At 40.2% G+C, this 22,716-nt stretch overlaps 1 protein-coding gene across 4 annotated transcripts in view; it reads left to right on the top strand.

Annotated features, from left to right (window-relative positions):
* Positions 1–21,045, top strand: part of LOC117490970 (pre-B-cell leukemia transcription factor 1) — a 65,229-nt gene extending 44,184 nt beyond the window's left edge. The window contains exons 3-9 of one of the 4 annotated variants that reach the window (XM_034140764.1): positions 3,676–3,923; positions 7,180–7,370; positions 9,759–9,894; positions 11,259–11,418; positions 13,461–13,573; positions 14,410–14,499; positions 18,111–21,045. In XM_034140764.1, the coding sequence (XP_033996655.1) occupies positions 3,676–3,923; positions 7,180–7,370; positions 9,759–9,894; positions 11,259–11,418; positions 13,461–13,573; positions 14,410–14,499; positions 18,111–18,203 (1,031 nt within the window). In that variant the 3' untranslated portion in view covers positions 18,204–21,045. The remainder of the gene's footprint in view (positions 1–3,675; positions 3,924–7,179; positions 7,371–9,758; positions 9,895–11,258; positions 11,419–13,460; positions 13,574–14,409; positions 14,500–18,110) is intronic. The other 3 variants (XM_034140765.1, XM_034140767.1, XM_034140766.1) reach the window with 3 other exon arrangements.
* The last annotated feature ends 1,671 nt before the right edge of the window (positions 21,046–22,716 follow it).

Raw genomic sequence — 22,716 nt, 5'->3', positions numbered from 1 at the left:
ACACAGCCAACATGGCGTAATGCATTGTTCCTTCCTGGGTCCCTCCTGACAGATGCTCTCTAAGACAGCTGGATCAGCAGCCAGAGTGGAGCAGGGATCTGGGCTGCATGTGAGCGAGGAGAGGAAGTGAAATGCTGCTGATTAGCGACGGTGTACACATGTCAACAAGCAAGGCCCGGGGATCACGCCGGAGTTTGGTTTAATTGCCAGTTTACCTATTTATTTTGAGCACAATCCCCCGCTTAGATACGCAGCGCTGTTGAATGCAGTCGTTTGTTTTCCATTACCTTTTTTTATTCCATCTTTCAAAAAGAAAAAAGTCAGTCTACTTGTTTTTTTTTCTGTTTGCCTTCTGAGAGATCTCCTAAGAAATGACCTTCTTTTGCAGCAGCCGCTGTTATAAGACTGATGTAGTAGAGGTGCTTCCAGCCAAGTAAAATAAACACTTCATGAATGTTAAGTTGGAACTTGGCAGACGTGAATCGAAACCTTTTATTTTTCTCTCTTCTGGACACAGGGAATTTTTGTGTTCCATTTTCATTTGACAGTCTAGACGTTTTATGAGTCGGGGAAGAAATCTGGCCTTGGGTTTTTTCGGTAAAAACATCTGACATGAGCTTCCTCCTTCACATTTGTGTGCTGGTTCTACTTTGTGCCATTTTATTCGTGTACCTTTGTATTCAGGTTGCAGCTTTTGTGAATCTTTTAAATCTCGTTCCATCACCTGGAAACTTAATGCAGCTTCTTATTGTGCGCTTTGGTGGAAATTGCCAGTTTTCTTTCTTCCCCTTTACTGCTATCAGCTGTTTTCCTTCTGAAAATGACTTCCAGAAAGTGCAGCTCATTTTTTTCCTCCATGGGATATTGCGGTGTGCTCTCATTGTACACCCACTTTAGTCTGGTATTTATGAGGTGGTAACTATAGAGAAAAGCCACCTCTCCGTGCTGAGTGTTCGGGAGCCGGGGAGCAGCGGGGCCTCGGTGATGTACGCTAACTGAAGCAGACAGGCGGGTGTAGAGTTTCTGATGAAGCAGGTCTGATCGGGTCAGAGCGCGGCTGCATCGCGGTGAGGTGGCGGGTGTGAAGCCATCCGAGGTCCCCCCCCCCAAGCCTCGTCCATACACAGGCTTGGAGAGTAACAGATTACATGTACTGTAAACAGATTACGTAATCAGGATACACAAATAAGTAATCAGACTACCGTTTCCTTAAAAAGAATAGAGATTACTTGCAGGATTACAGGGTTACAATTCATTTTTGAAATAAAGATGGATATATTGACATCATGTGTAGTTCTTTATTTTAAATACATTTCTGTTTTTCATGCAGTAGGTGGACACCTGATGTATTAAACAAAAATACAGTCTATACTTTTGATTACTGGATTAAGTTTAAACAGCATTTGTGAACTATTACTGTTACTACATGTTTGATATGAAATATCTTAGTTTCTTCTTTTCTAAGGTTACATTGTTACACACACTTAAGTAAAAATCATCTTATTGTTATTTATTTTCTCTTGTTTTTATTTATTTTCTCTTGCATTTGATATTGAGGTAATCCAAAAGTAACGGAAAGTAATCAGGTGACATACGTTTTATTCTTGACGGATTAGTTTACTGATTTTTTGTATTATTGTAACGGATTACATTTTTTAAGTAATCCTCCCAACCCTGTCCATACATTACAGAGTGATGAAGGAGTCTGGGTAATGAGACAGGATGTTTGTACAGTCCTGCCAGACCCCCTCCCTTATCAACTCTCCTCCACCTCCCACACTCAATCTACCCCCCGCTGAGCCTGTGGCCTGAACCTCTGACCTCCTCCACTCGCCAACAGTTGCCATATTTGCATTTCCAGTCCACTTAAAAAAAAACAGGGGTGGGGGGGGGTGACTGAGGGAGCCCCCTCCTCTTGCGATTGCTAGTACAGCCGGCCTCATTCTCATCCCAGTGACCCCCTGCCCAGGCCTACCACCCCGGACAGCAGTCTGGGGTTAATGCACCAAGCACTCCCATTGTCTCTGAATTAATGAAGTGCTCCTGCCTGTCCCTTCTCATTCAATGACAACGAGGCGGATGACAAATGGTAGCGTTTTAAATGGCTATCGACACACGCCGGGCGTCAAGTCTCAGATCCACAGCTCATGTCGGCGGAGGTAACGATAATGCGGGCCGCAGTCGATCCACTTTCAGCGTCCACTCTGGGATTAATTTGGATGTAGCAGCAGCACGCTCCACACAGGAGAAGGTGCTTTATATTGAAATGGATGGTTCTCAGATGGAGGAGGAAGAGTCAGAGCACCTCAGAAAATGGAAGGTGGAACTCAAGTATTTTAAAGAATGGCAAGGGAGACCTCTAGTGGAAGGCAGTGGTACTCATACAGGCTATTGTTGGAGAACATCCACATTTGCTCTGAGCTGTAAGGATAAGGAGCATTTAATTTCAAAGGGTCACATCAGGTCACTTAATACATTTAATTTAAAAAATAGTTGCAGCCCTACTGTATTTCTGGAGGTAAATTAATATCTAATTCCCTGTATTATCAGAATATTGTCATTTTGCAAGGGATCAGTTTTAGTTTCTCAGTGTTAGGGCCAGTCTTTCGTTATGTATAAAGGGCCAAATATTGTCACCTAATCGGGACCGCTGTAGACTACAATTCCCATGACGCCAGCCCTTCAAGAGACACAGAGATGGGCAACCTATGTTGAAAACGCTGTCGAGACACAGTTTTTAACCGTTTTTAACCGTTATTATATTAACCTTAACCTACACTAAGAAAAAGGAAGAAAGATGATCTAAGTTGTTTATTATTTTATTTGAGTGTTTCCTCTTAATAATTCCTTACATTTATTATAGCGCTTTTACAAATACACATTACACATATCATACATGTAACGGTCATGTACTGTGGACAATACCCACAGGAGCAAATTCAGGTGAAGTGTCTTGCCCAAGGACACAACTGCTTTACAGACGCAGCGGCGGCGGGTTTCGAACTGGTGTTCCCCAACTTCACTTTGATCTGATGATCAACGCACAGCCCACTGCGCCAGTCCGCCCATCTTCACACCTCGAAGCCATCAAGGCGCTTTACAAGTACACATTACACACATGGTCATGTAACGGTCATGTACTGTGGACAGTACCCACAGGAGCAAATTCGGGTGAAGTGTCTTGCCCAAAGACACAACGGCCTGACGCAGTGGCGGGTTTCGAACTAGAGTTCCCCAACACCACCCTTGATCTGATGATCAACGCACAGCCCACTGCGCCACTCCGTCCCCCTCTTGTGGTTTTGACTATTGTAAACGCCTATTTTCTTTGTTGAATCTGTGTGGAACGTTTTTTATTGTATTTTGATCAAACGTGAGTAGCACAGCATCAACACATCATCAGAAGATGTAAAACTAATATATTGAAAGATAACGGGTTAGAGCTGTCTGTTTAAGGCGTCAAAATGGCGTGATGGAAACAAAGGAAGGAAGTGTTGCTCCAGTATTTAGCCACATCCTTCCTGTACACACACTACACTCTGCCTGTGTGTCTTTCTTCGCTCCACCTTACTGCATCACTCTGAGCTACTGGATCTGACAGCTTGTTACGGAGCGTCTCTCCGCTGTAGGTGTGACCTTTCATGGCTGACCTCTGACCTTCTCCTGTCGTTGCAGTGCTGAGTATCCGAGGCGCCCAGGAGGAGGAGCCCCCGGACCCGCAGCTCATGCGCCTGGACAACATGCTCCTGGCGGAGGGCGTGGCCGGGCCGGAAAAAGGGGGGGGCTCGGCGGCGGCGGCGGCTGCAGCGGCGGCCTCAGGAGGGGGGTCGGGGCCCGAAAACTCAACTGAGCACTCCGACTACAGAACCAAGCTCACCCAGATCAGACAGATCTACCACACCGAGCTGGAGAAGTACGAACAGGTGAGGCACACATACACACACACCACACACACACACACACACACACACACACACACACACACACACACACACACACACACACACACACACACACACACACACACACACTTCATCTCATAGAGCAGTGTGTGATGGGCTCCGGGCTCATGACTGTTTTAATAATCTTTTAAAGGGCAGAGATAAAGAGAACAGGGTCATTTTTCCGCTTCAGCTTCTTAAATATAAAGTACTAGAGAAAGCTGAAACACTGTTCACTGTTTGTTTCACATTTGAGACTTTACTCAGCAATTTACTCAATTAGTTTAAATGTTATGAATTTGTACCTCTGGATTTCTCCCAAACTCATAAGAAATAGCATTAGATAATGCCTCATTTGCATATTCAAACTAAACTTGTACATTTTAACTGGGTAATATTTATGGTGATGTCTACAGTTTTTACCTGAAGATTCTCTGCTTAAAACATTTAGACAATAAAATGTCTAAACGTCCCCTTTATCACATTTTATTCACTGCATCACGTTAGGGTTCTTGGTTTTTATGGATTTAGATTCTCTCTTTGGAGTAAAAGCTGTTTATATACAGCTGAAATAATCACGCTGAAGAAAAATAATCAGCAAGTACTTTGATCATTATTTAGTAAAAACACTGAAGGTTTGTTCATTTCAGCTACTCAGTTGTAAGGATCTGCTGCTATTCTTTGTCTTATTTTAGAAGGTTAAATTTGACTTAATTGTTATGGAAATTATTACAACTTTCACCGACATGAAAATGTTTTCCAATACTTTTCTACACCAACTGGTACTGAACAAAGAGGTGCAATCTTAACACAAAACAGACAAACCCAGGTAACGTCTGTGTTTGCGTTTATTTCACAGACTACACGGTTTCTATCTGTTGAGCCGGTTCATCTTGTTCTCTTTAACACAGACTTCAAATCTTCATTGAAGCAAGATTAGCCAGTTTAAGAGCTCTCTTGCTGCTGTCACATTTTACTCACTGTGGCCTCGTTTCCACTGCAATATAAAGTCCATCTCTATGGAAACGGCATATCATAGCGAGAAGTAGAGAGACGTCAAAAAGCTCTTTTGTTGAGGATAACAGATTAATACTGGCATCCATCATACAAACATTTGAAAAAGGTGAATTTCTTTGATTTAATTTATCCTACAAAATTGGAAGTGTTACTAATATTAAATAAAAAGGATTCCAAATGCTCTACATATTGAATTATTACGTGTTTTACAAACTTTCCTCAGCAGAATCATTCCCGGCTTCTGATGAGTGCAGAACTTAATATTTCAACAGAATCTTGTTAAAAACACTGTTTATTGCTGTAAATTCTTAAAGTTCGACATATTAAATAAAGTAATTTCGATAAAAAGGCACTATTTTCAGCTTATATTTGGTTACTGTTTCTGGCAGCAGCCTTTGTCACATGTTGAGTTCAAGGAGCGCCCGGATGTACAAATCTGACCATATTCGACAGTTTTACAGTCTTTCCTTGATCAATGCCGAATCATTTTTCGGTAAGACTTCACTTTAGATGGTTTTCAGCGCAGAATAGTCCAGCACATGCAGTATGTCGTGTGTCTCTGTGTGTATTCCTCGTATAGTCTCGAAAAAGTGGGGATGATTTCCTCTCATTCTTGATACCCGATGTATTCGTGACAATAGCATGGCTCTCAGATGAATGTGCTGAAGACAGATGAACACGCAGATAGACAGACACAGACAAAGCCTGACACGACTAAACCCAGAGAGAGATCGACGGGAGGAGAGGAAGTAAAGAAGAGGAGACAGTAGGAGACGCAGAGCCGGAGTGTAATATGGTGGCAGATTCACGCCTGGTGTCACACGGGGGATGAATGAAACGTCGTGGCGTGTTCGTCTCTCAGGGCGGCGAGGCTGTGAAAGTGTGTGTCTGAGAAGGGAACAGCTGTCATTGGTTCCTCTCAACACACTGCCATCACCACTTGTGTTAAATATGAATTGTATCAGCGCTTATATTCCCCCATGGCTATGTGGAAAAGCTTGCCCCAGAACTACAATAAGCAAAGAGCTGGTTTTTTAGATGCATTTTATTGGTGACTTTTAAATACTGTGTGACATTGTGTGTGTGGTGAGGTGAGGTTTCTGTGATGGTGAACTTCATATTAAATGTACACAGTAAATTAAAGTAGAACTTCACCCTCATCCCAATTACTCACCCTGTGTGACTTTGAATTCTTGAGGAATGTATTGATGAATTAAAGAGGCTCTATTATGTTTTGGTTTTGGTGTGTTCTATAGGTTTTAGGGTTAGGGTTAGGGTTATGGGTTAGGGTTACAGGGTTAGGGTCACAGGGTTAGGGGTTAGGGTTAGGGTTATGGGTTAGGGTTACAGGGTTAGGGTCACAGGGTTAGGGGTTAGGGTTAGGGTTACAGGGTTAGGGTTAGGGGTTAGGGTTAGGGGTTATGTAAATGGTCTGCAAAGGCTGAAATCCCTGTGATCCCTCCAGAGGGAGTTTCTCTCCCACACATCCCCTCCCCCCCCCTGCCTGAAACACCCGCATTGAACTCCTTTGTTTACTTCCTGAACATAGTGACATCACTATGTAACACCCACGCTTCTGGCTAGTGCTCCAACACAGAGGACTCGTTAGGCTAAGAAATGGGACATGTCTTGGCGGTTGACCATTCTCAACAGAGCCGGCCAGCTAACCAATCAGAGCAGACTGGGCTCTGGTTTCAGACAGAGGGTGAAAAGAGGTGCTGCAGAACATTAAAGCATGGAGACATGTCCCAGTAGAGGCAGAACATACTAATATGAACCTGGGAATGAGCTTAATAGGGCCCCCCTAAGGTATGAACAAAACATATTACTGCTTTTATAAACATGTAATCATAATGGTTAAGTGAAATTGCATGTGTTTGTAAAATAGTGCGCATACCATTCAATAAAAGAGACTTTGCTCATATTGCAAAAGTTACGGTTAATTTAAACAGATCATTTGAGACTGTTTGCTGACTTTAAACACCCTCCCATTTACTTCCATATTTTATGAATGTTCTCATTCTTTTTGATTCCTCATTAACCTACAAGGTATGCAAGAAAAAAATACTTTCTTTAAGAATACAAGGTAACTAGATGTGAGTAATTGATATTCAAATGGTCATTTCAGGGATGATTTATTATTTATTTTTTTGTTTTATTGACCTGAGTGTTTTTATATGTATTTTTTGATTCATTCCTGCATGTGCTCCCTCCTCTCCAGGCCTGTAACGAGTTCACCACCCACGTGATGAACCTGTTGCGGGAGCAGTCGCGCACGCGGCCGATTTCGCCCAAAGAGATCGAGCGCATGGTGAACATCATCCATCGCAAGTTCAGCTCCATCCAGATGCAGCTGAAGCAGAGCACCTGCGAGGCCGTCATGATCCTGCGCTCACGCTTCCTCGACGCCAGGTGTGTGTCTTTCTGCATTTTCATACACACCACGCAAGTGCTGCAAATAACCTCCCAATTGAACAACATGGCAACTCATCATGTGCGCCTCATATCCATATGAAAGGCTGACGTAGGAGGCCTATCATGCCACAAACATGCTGTAACACATGCTGTTTGCTGCTCACCGCAGACATTTGGACCAGCATCCCCAGCAACGCCGGCCAATAAGAGTTCCCGGCGTGCTCCACAGCGCTAACTGTTTCCCTTTTTTAATGTAATCGCTTGTTCCTTTTGATGCGTGTTTTGGATTTGCATACATTTCTCCGAGGATAAATGTCACTCAAAGTCTGGAGTCGGAGGCACAACATTTAAATGAGGCATGCGCTTCCTTACAAAGCTTCCTATCTATTCTCTTGCAAATGATGGTGGTGTTGCGGCAGGGTGGGGGGGGGGCTTTCACTGGCTGAGAGGCACTGCCATGCTCGGCGCCGCTGATTAATCTACTGGCTGCTGGAGCTCATGCTGGGAACATTTACATATTCTCAAGCAGGCTTTGGAGTGCGGGACAGATATGTGAGCAGAAATCTCCTCAGCGGTGGGTTCAGGCTCAGAGAGTGTTCAGGGTTCCCCGGCAGCTTAACTTAAGCCCTCTTTAGATGTGGCACACGCAGACGTGACCTGATAGGTGCAGCAGATAGAGGGTCAGTCAACTCATGGGCATCAGCATGTGATATCTGTCTGCTCTACGGTGTGTGGAGAGTGGGGGGGCTTCTGACTGTTTTTTTAATATTCGATATATTCAGCCTTGTTAGGATTTTTCTAAATGTTATTACATTTTCACTTAATCCTAAAAACATGTAATCAAACCCCATATTATTATATTTCGACCAATAATGTAAACAAAGAATGTCCTGACTGATATTGTAATTACATTTTTGCCAAAAATGTATTATTGTTCAGGGATATTTTAACTGATGATGTAATCATTTTAATGGACATTTTATACAATTTTAAAAGCATAGCATTTACATTTACATGTTCAATACTAATAATATATACATTAAGCATTTTGTATATTTGCACTAAATGTAATATTTGTATTTCAATTTAGAAATATGTTTACTAATTTTCAAGCCAATGTTACATTATCACTAAATATGATATTACGATACCAGTCAGGACTAATTGTTACGATATGAGTGAAATTATTGCATGACGAAGTTTTATTACATTTGATCACATGTCAGATGGTAAAAGCTTTTTTTCTATGCACGCTGGCATGCTAGAAGGTGTCATTTGGATTATCTTTGTGTCTATAATAAGACAAAGTTATTCTGTATGAAGTTGAAAACAGTAGTTGAAAACAGGCTGGCCCAGAAGTCGGCTGATCATGTCCTGTGTGAAACTACGTCTGTAATTCAGGAGACAATAGGATTCCCTGAACACGTAGTTGTATTGCAATGTCATATTTAAGAGAAAGTGTTATTCCAAACACAGCAGGCAGTTGTGTTCAGAACCAAACACTTCAGCAGCAAACAGGTGACACACAGGCACACACACTAGCTGGCAGACATAGCGGAGGAGTGGATGTGCTCTCATTATGTTTTTTGTTTATTCTGTGGATTGTTTGGAGCATGTGATGCAAAACTAACTTTATTCTATCTTAACTTATAAATCAAGGGACCAGAAACACACTTTATTTTGGTCTGAAAATGTGTAAATAAACTGGACAAACATGTTTTACAAAACAACTTGTCAATGTTGTGTTTACAGCGTGCTGCCCCCAAGTGGTCAAAAAGGTTGCAAACAAAAGTAATGTTGATCCAGCAAGAGCACGGAGAAACAAAGGGAGGACATGAAAACATCTTGAGCACTAGGCTGGAGTTAGTCAAACCTAAAGGACCTGTCCTGCAAAAACACTATTATTACTTCTGGTTCATGTTGTTGCTCATAGGGTTCAGGTCAAAGAGAAGGTGCTTTAAAACCCTGACTGGTTTAAATGTATATTATTCATTATTTGAAACCTTAACTGACTAAAAGGAAATACAAATGTTTGTTCTTTTAAATAATAAAAAAATGTATCAAATCATTAAAAGATGTTGCTTTTCAACCCCTAAGTGGTTTAAAGGATAAAAGGGAAAAAACACAATGTTGTTTGAATGCTAAATCATTTAAAAGAATAAATACATTTTAAAGATGAAACATAATCAAAATATAATAAATTGTAAAAAAAATGCTTTGTGTTTTTAAAACCCAAATAGTTCAAAAGAAGAGTAGGATGGATAGAAATAAATCTATCTAAAGAGACGGTGTGATTTGCATCAATGCACTCCTCTATCCTCTCTAAGCTGTTGGAATAAACGTGAACTGGTTTCCTGTTTGAACTTCTGATGCTTGTTCTTGCAGACGGAAAAGACGAAACTTCAACAAGCAGGCGACAGAGATCCTGAACGAGTATTTCTACTCACACCTCAGTAACCCGTACCCCAGCGAGGAGGCTAAAGAGGAGCTGGGAAAGAAGTGCGCCATCACAGTGGCCCAGGTACAGAACAGTGCACCCCCCCCCCCTCACACCTGTAGTAAAACCACTGAGACAGTTTCAACAGTGAAGCAGCTGTAAGCGTCTTGGCAAGTAACCTAAGAATACATTCTGACTGTCATGAGAACAGACAGCTGCTCTGATCTGTCAGCAGCACCTTTCATTGAGACAACAAAGGGCTCCAGTAGAAATATGCCGTGTCATGAGTTTGTTGTCGTGTAATTCAAACCAGACAAAGCTATTTTTGACCACTTTGTGTTTGTATTGAAGTAACACAAGCTAAAACAACACTGCTGTCATAGCCATTATCTAATCATATAGTTTTCCTATAATACACAAAATGTTCAAAAGTGAGCTGTTACCTAATCACTTTTTTTGATAGTTGAAATGAAAAGTAACTCTTCTTTGATTCATATGATTATAAATGTCAATGTTTTTTGGCTAGTCATCAAAACATTTGACAAAAATATGAATTGATTAATAAAATAAGATCAACATCAGTTGTGAAAACATCAGCCTACAGTTTAAGGAAGTAATTACCATTAGCTCATTAGCTTCTGCAAAATTAGCGCTGCAGTCATTTGAGGCATGTGCAGTAAAGGTTTACTATAAATCTTATAATAACTTACTGTGTATCTAAAGACACTTAAGATGTTTGTTCCAATACTGCTGACAAGCCATGAGAGTTCAATATTTAAGCACCTTGCTTTTTTTCACCTTTGCTTTCTAGCGCTCAAGTTGTTTCAATCCTGTGAGAATTGATAATAAGCGAAGCCACGCCAAGGTAAACAGCAGTTTGTGTTTTGAATCCATCATTTGGGAATGGATTGTTTTCTCAATTGGTTTCATTAATTTATACCAAATGATTGGAGGATGCATCTGGGCCTGATTGTGGAAGCTGCTCGGCGGCGGGAATGATTTGTCGAGTTTCCGTTTCTCGGCCATAATAAAGGAGAATGTTTACCTAGTCTGTGTATTGGAAACTTTGCAGGATTGATTTGGTTTTCATTTTAATGTTGTTTATCATTAGCGCTGGGATTACCCCCCTGGCTTCATCTGGGAGTCCATTAGCAGTAATGGGCGTTAGCGGATGTTGACTGATTGGTGCTTGCGTGAGTTCTGATGATAGCTGCAGTCATGGTGACATAATGAGACTGTTATTGGCAATCATTCCATTCTGGCACTAATGCAGATTCACAGCACCAGTCTATGTAGCCCCTACCTCTCTGCAGTGTAACACATGCCATTAAGGCCATGGAAGCTAAAGACCACCATTATATTTCTGGATTCTTGCCCTCAGATGTGGAGAGGCTGTGTTTGTTCTGATTTGTGAGCATTAAACTACATTTTTTTGTTTGTCTGCTCAGGTTTCCAACTGGTTTGGGAATAAACGAATCAGATACAAGAAAAACATTGGTAAGTTCCAAGAAGAAGCCAACATGTACGCTGCGAGAACTGCCGTGAATGCGACTAATGCATCCTCACATGGAAGCCAAGCAAATTCACCCTCAACTCCAAACTCTGCAGGTGAGACAGGAAGTCCCTGGCTCTGATCAGCTACTAGACATGTACCTCCTCTCTGTGCATTACTAATCAAAACATTTCAGTTTATTAGTGTGAGGCCATTTCAATGCTTGTGCTGGTGATTTGTAAGGAATGAAATATTATAGACTAACAAAACAGGCAGTTCATTTACAACAGACGTGCCTATCACCTAGTAAAGCACCATTGTTATATTGATAGGTTCATATTAACAAAAACAACCACCCCATTAGAGCAAAACTGTGTCAGGGATTAGCCAACCTGAGCCCCATGCCAAGTCTCCCTATGCTTATACTGTCCTGTTGTCTTCATCTCAATTAATACTATTCTTCATTTATGACTATTTAACTCTGTATCCATCATGTTCTACTGTACTGACATTCAAAGGATAGGTTTGGTAATATTCATTACTTCTTTCCTAATGTTGACAAATCTCATAAAAAGACTAAACTAACAATTCATTGACTCTACTAACAAGTACTTCCTGATATATCTTCTTCCTTTGTGCTTTGGAGCTACCTTTTTCTAAAAACTAGTGAAAACACATCGATGAGCCTCATTAACATGAACACACATGGTATTGTTTTGGGGTCAATATCACATAAATCCCATGTGAAACTAGTGCTGCAACAATGATGCACTTGTGGTTCCCTCGTATTGAAGTCTAAAAAAAGGTCTGATGTTAACACAAGCTCAAAAGATTCTCAAGTTTTATGACATCAAATATTTCAGGAAATACCCCACTCTTAATTGTGGAATCTTTAATGAGTCTTAATAGAGGTGCTTACTAGCAAGTGGCTAAATGAGACTAAGTACGTTGTTGGAAAAATTCAACGTCATCATGCCTTTTTTAGCTTGGCACTGAGAACCACTGATAGGGCAGCAGAGTGAGAAACTGCTTTGCCTTTTTATGGAGTTGTTGACAATGAATAAAATATTACTAGGTGTATCTTTTTCAAATATGGTCCATTATTTTGAGACATTTGTATATTTGACATCATATCAGTGCTGTGTCTCAATTTGGATACTTCTGCTAGTACTAAACTGTCTACACTGTACTTGCATAGTCCGTGCATTTCTACAGGGCATTGGTTTAAAAAGAATACGGCTGATGTGCACTTAATGACCATCTCCACTGTTAGCCAGCTAGCTAGCTAGCATTTGTGTTAATTAATATTGACTGCTGAATTTATATTTTTATTATATTGTATTTATACTAGTTGCTTCATCCGACAACAGTAAAATGGTACCTAATTAAAAAAAAATAGCACACGTACCTTACAATTGTATAGAAGTGTTCGACAGTGGTTGAGGGTGAGAAATGTCAATAGCGATATAATCCCACCATCTTGGTAATCAAAGTGCATTGTATTTCGCCATATTTCTCAGTATGAACACACTCAAAATAGCAAGTGAAAGTACAGAAGAATGCAAATTGAGACACAGCACGCAACAGGAAGCATGTTTAGCCAAGCATAAAACGCATATGGATAGCCGATGCAAACACCTAGCTTAGTTTAGCAAAAATGTGGTGGGGGGAAATACTCATAGACCACTCTATATCAGATTTGTTTTTACATGATTTGCCCTGTTGTACCAAGTAGTCACCAAGTACATTGAAAAGCGCCACAAGTTTTGCTGGAAATGCATTTGCATTTAAGTCTAAATTTGACTCTTATTTCCCTATAGTGTTTTGTGCTATGCTAGACTAAACACATCCTGCCTACTTCTGTAACTGACCTCGGGTTGGACAGAAATAAAGAACATTCGGAATGCTTTTTCAAGACTTCTCTTTTTTCCTAGTACCACTAATATACAAATAACTTGCTTGGCCATGCTTGGATGTAAAGACTTGACCGAAACGTGGGTGTGGGGTTACAGCTGTTTCTCTATTATCCATTAGTTTCCTGTATGGCTCCATTCCTCTCCGTGTGGCTGCTAGCTAACCTCTGCATGATGCTCCTTTGACTTGCTCCCCTTGCTTGCTCTGTCTCTCTGTGATGCGACTGCTCCGTCTCTCCTTTCAGGTTCTGCTGGCTCTTTTAACATGTCAAACTCCGGGGACTTGTTCATGAGCGTGCAGTCTCTCAATGGGGACTCGTACCAGGGGGCTCAGGTGGGAGCCAACGTGCAGTCACAGGTAGGGCTGTGAGCAGATTAGCAGATAAACAGGGGCAGGCCCACTTACCATCCCAGTAGAGAGTTTGACTGGTCATGCACAGGTGTAATTATTATTAATAATTCAACACATTTCAGCTGAAGTTTATTAACGGATTTGTCGATTTTGATAAACAATTTAGAGATTGTTAGGTTTTTTCAAGCGAAAAGAGTGCTACCACTCCTATAATCTCTGTTCTAGGATTTCATACTTTTCCTTTTTCATTTATCATTGTAACCTATAAATATCTTTGGGGATTTGGACTTTTGGTCAAACAAACCAAGAACTTTTTGATGGCCTTTTTTTGGCTTTTTAATTACTTTAAATTTGTTTTGATTATTTGAAGAAATATCTGCAGATTAATCAGAAATGACTCAACTCCCAAAACCACCTACATTTAAAAAAAGTATTTACTAAAAAATAATTATTCAAAATTGAATATTTCTAAGGTTATAAAGTCATATTTGCGTGAAACTAAACGTATATTTTTTTAACATGGTCCTAATCTGTTTTCATTTAGAGCCATCATTTAATGCTATGATTAACTGCTGGTTTTAATAATATGGAAAGTTAAGATGTCTGTCGTCCCCTCTGTAGAGTTTCTTCACAAAGGCAGAATACTTCTCCCTCACCATGGGAAGGGATTGTCATTTTAACAACAAAAAAGCCAACGTTTTTATCATAAAAGTATTTTTTAGTTTGGTTGGACCTTGTCTTCTCCAGAGATGTCCTTGCAGCAGTGTGCTCCGTCTCGTCTCCTCTCTGTTCTCTGGCGTTGGCTCTGACCTTGCTTTGTTTGTTGTTTCTGAATGTTTCAGGTGGATACCCTTCGCCATGTTATCAGTCAGACAGGCGGATACAGTGAAGGACTCACAGCCAACCAGATGTACAGTCCGCAGGGCATCAATGTAAGGATTCTTTTTTCTCCTTTCACTCCCTACCAATTATTTCAAAGCCATAGGGCTCAGAATGCCACTTAGCGGGACTTGTCTTTGCTCCACCGCCACCCTAGTTGATTGCTTGTGTATCGCGCCCGCCATGGGCAGCGCGCTGTCCGGCGTACGCATGCATGTGGCCGGACACACACATGTGGCTGGACACACACGCAGGGCCGCCGTCTGAGCCTGTCACGTCGCATCAGGTCTGGCGGAGCACCTGCAGCCACGTACAGTCAGCCGTGAGCGAGCGGCACCACCAGGTGACACCTCCTGCCCCGGCCTTCAGATCCCTCTGACCACCTGACCCGTGAGCAGCAGCCCCCGCGGCCAGAAGCTCCCACAAAGACAACACGGCTAAAAATAAAACCTCACGCCACTGGGAACAACTCCTCACACTGGAAAAGGATAACAAAATAATAAAAACAAGGCGTTTAGCTAAAAAACATCTGCCAATAGAACACGTTAAAATGTGCTTGGTAAGATTTCTTGAAATGATTTAGATAGATCTTGTAATTAGCTGGGAAAGCGTACTTTTATTTTTACCAGAATCTGGAAATGTTGTGTTACAAAATAAACCACAAATGCTCAAAGTTTTCTGATGTTAGTTTTCCAAAATCAAGTTATTTCATGAAACAAGATCACCCATCCTTTAAAAATACCACAGCAGCTAAAAAACTTGTGTCATGCTTGTTTCATCTGAGATACAACTCAAAATAAGATTTTTTAAGAGTATTTTTAACCTTATCAAGATACTTAAGATGCATTGTCTAAAAACAAGACCTTCTACCTCACTGCATTGTCACTTCTTAAGTTGTTGTGTCTTATATCAAGTGTAAAGATTCAAAGGCTTTATTTTCTAAGTCCCAGTCTCCTCCAACACGGCAACATAAATATATTTAAGACATAAAACCTTTTAAAATAACAGTAAAGTAGTAGATAAAATAGTACATGGTTATCTTGCAAAACCAATGTGCAAGTAATGCAGAGGAAGCAAACTATATACATTTAAAAAAAATCCAATAAGCTAAATGTTTCAGAGACATATTCTGACTAGAAATGAGTCAGATATACTTGGCAAGATTTCACATTTCTGCAGTGCATGTGCCATCAGGACGTGTTCCCTTCATGTTTGTGAAGAAGAGTTTGGGGGTAGAAGTGGGGGTTGTTATCAAGCGAGGGGGGGGGGGGGGGGGGATTTTGCTCGCTGGCGGCTGCAAACAGTAGGGAAATTCACAGCGACAAGCCGTGTCGTAAAGGGGAAAATCGATAAGACAGACACAAGGAGAGCAGACTGTGGACTTGGGACAGCAATCCAAGCGCATTGCTCAGATCATGCTGCTGCCACGCTAATGGCCCTGACAGCGAGCCCCTGCTCAGAGCGGGGGGACCGTCCTCCGCTCTGAGCAGGGGGACGGTCTCCGCTGGCTCCGTCGTGCCTCAGCGGCCATATGATAATCAGATGAAATGTCTCCCATATAAAAACATCTATGTGTATTCAAATGGGCAGCTGTGAGCCCGGAGAGGCCGCTAACGTATTCAGGCCCCGTCCCCCCCCAGTCCTCGGACCTCACTGATACGGTTCTCCTTGGACGCCTGCCTGCTCTACCACATCTTACACTGCCACAATATGCTGTGTTATTCACTTTTATACCCTGTACAGAAGCACGCAATGCATAATGTAAGAGCGGGGTATCTGTCTGCAGCCTGTTGGCCTGTGATTTATGTAGCCGAGCAGTACGTTAGGACTTCTGGCTTCTTCACTCTGCTCTTCACTGAGAGAGGGGCTCTGCAGTTTAGTTGAGTTCCTGCTGCTTTCTGTCAGAGTTGTTCATCCTGTATGCTGTACGTTACCTTTTATCTCAAGCTCTTTCCGGTTTGTTTTAGCTCCTAAATGTCATAGCAAAGAGATCCAAATTGATTATATTATGCACAGTGGCGTAACAAGGTTGTGATTGGCCCCGGTGCAAATATTGTTTTGGGCCCCCCCCATCGCCCCAAACATAAGCGCACGCTGATGCGCTCACACACGCACGGACATACACTCTCTCTTGTCCTTCTCCTTTGCTGCCGAACTTGCTGCTGCTAGCTACACTACAGTACAGGTTGATTAAATGGTTCGCTCGTCACACAAGGTATCACATGACATGAAAGGGAGCAAGGTCATTGGAAAGACAAATTACAAATTAATTTTGGTTGCTTGGTTACTTTGAAGACTGCGTGAACCGGTCAATGTCATTGGGGCCCCAAAAAAAAAAATTATATATATATATATATATATATATAAAGAAAAAATATATATATATATATTTTATTTATTTTTTTGCATGGGCCCCTGGCCGGCTCTGGGCTGCACCGTCGATAGTTACGCCACTGACTATGCAACTGATACTGTACATTTTAATAAAGTCATCTTGTGTCTCCACTAAGGAATATATCCAAAATATGCCAAGACATCAGCTTTAGAGGTCTCTTACAACCAGTGGTACTCAGATCTGGTAGTAATACTACAGTTTAGAAATACTTTGTTACAAGGGAAAATGATTAATAATATTAATAACAATAATAGTAATAACAATAATGATAATAGTAAAAATTTGAATAATAATGACAAATAATAATAATTTAATTAAAAGGTACATTCATAACGGCCCTTTTTAATATATTATGTATTGTATTGTTGGATTATTAAGTTCAAATGTTCATTTAGTATTGCATTATTGCATTATTGCATTGATATTGCAAATGGTAAATGTGTTGCTGACCTCTTTATTACACACACTGCATGTTATCTTAAATGTCATTTTTTCTTAAATATTTAAAGGGATAAATAATCAATGAAAAATTGAGTCTTTGTCCGATGAAATACATCATTATTTGTAGATAGTATTTTGTATTATTAGTCAAGTCAAGTAGAACTGAATTGCCTTAGTTATTGCCCTGCAGAGTAGAAATATCGAATGCAAAATAAAAAAGTGAGTTGAGACATTCTCCAGTGTGACCGCTCCACATTTGGTCCCCCACTCACTGTCTGCCATCTCAAATAACAGGCTGGGAAATGAAAGGCTGTCGCAGTCTTTCTGATGGCTTTAAACGTATTATTAATATCCTAAAATGTTCTTTAGCTGGCGTGTCTGTGCAGAGGACGGCTCTCCGCTGCTCTTATTGTATGTTAATTCCTGCTGTCAGCGTCACAATTAGTGCAAATGACGTTGATTGCAGGTGTTTTTGTTTCAGAGTTCTTTTCATACAATTCCCATATATTATTCATATTCAGAGTGAAAGTGACAGGCACTTATTTCAAGCCCAAATCTTTGTATTTTCTTCATTATGTGAATTTGAGTATGCAGCGCCTGATGGGGTACAGACTGTAATTCACTCGACTTCTGCTTGGTTGAAAACATGATTTAATATTTTTTTATGTCAGTCTGGCTTTAGGCTAACATACAGTATTTCCCAGCATTCCCTGCTGCACTCATACACTACCTCGCCCTCAGGACTTCCATGCATTGTACCTCACTGTGTTGCTGCATTGAGTAATGAATATGAAAGTAATACCCCCCCCTCCCCCCTTTTCCTCTCAGGCAAACGGCGGCTGGCAGGATGCTCCGACCCCCTCATCGGTGACTTCGCCCACAGAAGGACCCGGAAGCGTTCACTCTGACACCTCCAACTGATCCTCCACCCCCCCACCCCTCCGTCCTTAACTTCCTCCTCCAAATCTCCCAAAACTTAACCCCCCCCCCCCTCGGGGCTGGAGTACTGACTTTGGGGTCTGGGATGACATTAACGGACAAATATTTCACTTTTTTCCTATCTGGACCGCCGTGTAGGATGACTCATACCCCCCCTCACAGTTTGTACAGTTTCCACTCGATGTCCATGTTGCCTCTTTGTATTTCTGACAGTACACTCACACAGTAGGTGCACAGCTAGCAGAAAGCCCCCCCGTATTGTAAATTGAAACGCTCCCATACTACCTCGATTCGGAACATCAGAAAACAACAGGCTTCGGTTTTACTCAAGTGGTAGCACTTTCTATGACTTCCATGTCTATAATGCATTATTAATACACTTATAATGCAATGTAACCTGCTTGTAAGCACTCTTTAATATTCATAATGATTTATAACAGCAATATTAACACATTATAAACCATTTTATGAAGACTTTTAAGGTCAAGTATCATAATACTTCATATTTGCTGTTAATTCACTGACATGTATTTGCATAGATCATAGTGTATTGTTTTTCCCATTTGTTATAATGCATAATAATTGTTTTATAACGCATTATACTCTTTTTATAATGAATTACAATGTGATTATAGGTTACTGTGATAGTTATTGTTTGCTTTAAAAAAGTTTAAAATAATCTTACATGTTTCGTATGTTCTTTAGATTTAATGATGTTTTTGTTCACAGTATTGAAGGCAAACAATGTTAGACTAACTTATAATCACATTATAATGCATTATCATAAGATATCCATTTAAAAAGAAACTCTTATTACAATTATTTGAAGAAAAATACCTTATGATTCTTGCAAAAATAAAATGATAGTGATGTGATACACAACTTAATGAAATGTTGTTCATGTTAATATAGGATTACAAAGCAAATGTATGAGTGCTATTAACTATAATGAAAGAGTGCTGCAAGCAGATTCTATGTAGGTTTATAATGCATTACGGACATGCATAGAGAGTGTTATCACAATTATTTTTATAATTATTGAAATGTTACTGTACACACACCATGCCCTGTCTTTAATACTGTGTTCACACTTTTTGTTTCATCTATAGTGCCAAAGTTCAACCCTGGAGGTGAATTTTGATCATGTTTTTCAGGTCATCATTTGTGAAGTATTATAATGTCCTGTCATAATAATCAGGTAATATCCCAGGCTTGATTTGTATAGTTTGTATTCAGAACAATAATGAACAACAGATTCCATTTTTTTTGCAACAAATAGATTCTGTCATGCTTGTTGGCGGCATCCACAATATTTATAGAAGAATTGACCTGAAACACTAAATGAATGACAACGTTAGAAGCCATTTGGGCGTGTCAAAAAGTATCAAAGCACAAGAACATGTAATGATTAAGCTCAAAAGGTAAATGTGTCAAAGAAAACAATGTTAGAATGTAAGTATAGGAGTCATGTATGGAAGACAAAGAGTGCACGTTCATGATCAGACAGTCGGTGTGTATTAGTGAGGTCAATATAGCCAAATACTGCTGGTAACCAAATCCACAACAACAACTGTAATTCAGATTTGAAGGTTCCATGTTTGCATGACTTTTACTCTGAATTCACTTTTCATTCATGGAATTATATTTGTTTAAAAATCCTGATAGCAGGTTCGGAAATGTTGAGCAGATTTAAGATTAAATTAAATTATTCTTTACACCATAAGAAGAATGTATTTTCTTTGCAAAGAAAATTGTACTCAAAATGTCCCATTGCTCAGTATTTTTGCACAAATGTACCTCCATACACAGTCAGTTATTAACCCGTAACCCCTGTTTTCTAATTTTATTATTATTTGAATAACTTTATATTTTCCAAATACTTTTAGATTTTCTTTTTAAATGACACTAAAAACAACATATTGACACAAACCAATCCAAAATGTGAAACTAAATTTGTGATTTGTTTTCTTGTATGTACAGTATTGTATGTGGTCTAACATGTATACATGATTTCAATAGCATACTTTGATACCAAAAAAAGGCAGAATTTTTATCCTCTCCATTGGGATCAGCTTTATTGACATTTCTTTTTTTCTTCTTTTTCGTAGGATTTGTATTATCTACGGTACTAGTGAGCATCTCATAATGCTCTCTGTATTCAAAACCAAAAAAAGCAGTTGGAATACAGCAGTGTTTATATAAATTAAAACGGAAATACCCTGATGGCACACAAATCCAGATACTGTTTGGATATATTTTTATGTCTCCATTTTGTGAATAACAATTTTTTTTCATTTGATATTACTTTGCTTTGCTACAGGTCTTTTTTATGCTACCATTATATGTGAATTAGCCCAAGAATGCTCTATATACAGTATGTAGATATGCACCTTTACTCTTTTTTCTTTTGCATCTCTGAATTTGGACTGTAGTTATTTGAATGCAGCCTGGTGGATTGAAGGTGAAACCCTTTAATGGCCGCTGTCAGAAGGAAGGTGACGTGAAAAGTTAGCGTTACGTTAGCATCGGAGTCTTTGTTTTTAGCTCATCTGAACCCTTACAGAAAACTCAAATTAAATCCCGACATCACAAATACAGCGTGAGAACCACATGATTTTATTTTTTAAGTTGTCAGTGTGTTTGTATTTATTACACATGTATGAAATCATGGATGTTTCGGAGCTGCTGTGTGGACGTCAAACACGGCATGATGACACCAAACACTCATTTGGATCAACCCCCCCCACCTCTTCGAGTCATTGAAGTGAACTGACAGCAGCGGCCATGCAAGGAAAGCAAGGAGTGTTTTTGCAGCCCCCCCCCCCCCAGAAGAAAAAAAAAGGCTTAACTCTACTTTTCACATCGCCTGTCAAATATTATCGAAGCTTCATGTAATGACGCTTTTTAGTTTTTGAATATAAAAGGAAAAGAGACATGATGAAGAAAATTGAACAATTTGTAAAACATGAAATGTTTTATTTGTTGCATGTCTTTTTGTTCTTCAATAAAAAATAACGTACTGCAGTGTTTTTGAATGTTAACTTCTTTTTTATAAGGATTTCAGAGTGAAACCGTGGAGCCTTTTTCTTGACAGGTTTGAACTTTTAAGATCTCTGCGTATGTAAAAAGGGTATCAAATGGAAATTCTAAAACCTGTTTTTTCTGTGGAGAAAAATTTGAACGGTGTAGGTTTTATGGTCTCTTAATTTGTACTGGCAATGCGTATCCCAAATAAATGGTTTCTTTTGTTGCATACATTGCCGTTTGGTCATTTTTTATGTCAAATTGAATGTGCTCTGGGTTCTGATCCAACCTGGGGACCCTTTACGTACAGTATGTCACTCCCCATGTCTCCATAATAAATGCACTGCAGTGAAAAAACTGAAATGTTGACTTTAATTAAATGTATTATGTTTCACATAACTATAGGTTAGTTGAAAGCAATAATATTAAGTTGATCTTAATGTTTTTTTACTGAAACTTAATAATATTGCTTTCAACTAACCTGATAAAATTATGTGTAACCTGTTGACATAATACATTTAATTAAAGTCAACCTCAAAAAATGTTTAGTTGAGTGGCAAAAAACCAACGTGTTTTCAGGTTTTCCACACATGGACGGCTGAATTTCAAACTTGTGTGTGGTTTCTCCTGCAGACCTTTGTAACAGGGTCAGGGTCAGGAGTCACTGTAGGATACGAGTTTACACGTGGCAGCCCTGTCAGCCCAACACCTCTGGATAACATCGCACGTCTCACTTCCAACTACGCGGCTGCACGCAGGCGTTCATCAGCACTAACAGCGCCGGAGCACGGGGTGTGAAGGGGACATTTTCACAGTTTCTGGAAGTGAGTGAAAGCTGTGCGCTCCCGGCAGACACACACCCCCTCCCTCTACACACACCCTCCGAGGCATGGTTAATGTGAGTTCCCTGGAAGAGGCGGAATACACACTTATCTCTCTCCTGCAGATAAACCAGACAGGATTCTGCTCCTCCGATTCATGTGAAGAAAGAAGGAGGAAAGGGTTGAAACATTAAGTTGTGGATTAGGTTCCCAGGAGCATCTCAAATCAGAGAGTGTGACAGACACTGTGGGAGTGACACATGCAAACATGATCAGGTGTAATTACATGGAGGGGCCTTCTTGTTTCTATCAAAGAGCCACTCTTACACTGCATGAAAGGCAAGGAGTGCTGGACGTGTTTAATTTATTCATGCACTCCGCCGAACAGGAGCATGGCTCATTCAGTCATTACACGCTGAAAGGTGTAAATCCCATTCTGAGGGAAATCACTGTGTTCCTTTTGGATTTGTGATTCCTTTAACAAAGAGACTGGAAAGCATGAATCGTGAAAAATGGAATGTAGGATTTTAAGAACACTAAACGGATCATTATCCACTTTAAACAATGAAGGGAAACCGATGTATGACAATATGAAATCTTCTATCAATACCATATACAAGGTTGAAAAAAGGTAAAGAATAATAAATAAA

Source organism: Trematomus bernacchii, unplaced genomic scaffold, assembly GCF_902827165.1.
Source record: "Trematomus bernacchii unplaced genomic scaffold, fTreBer1.1, whole genome shotgun sequence".
NCBI lineage: Eukaryota > Metazoa > Chordata > Actinopteri > Perciformes > Nototheniidae > Trematomus > Trematomus bernacchii.
The sequence above is the reverse complement of the archived record's forward strand: the minus strand, read 5'-3'. Positions and strand labels throughout refer to the sequence as shown.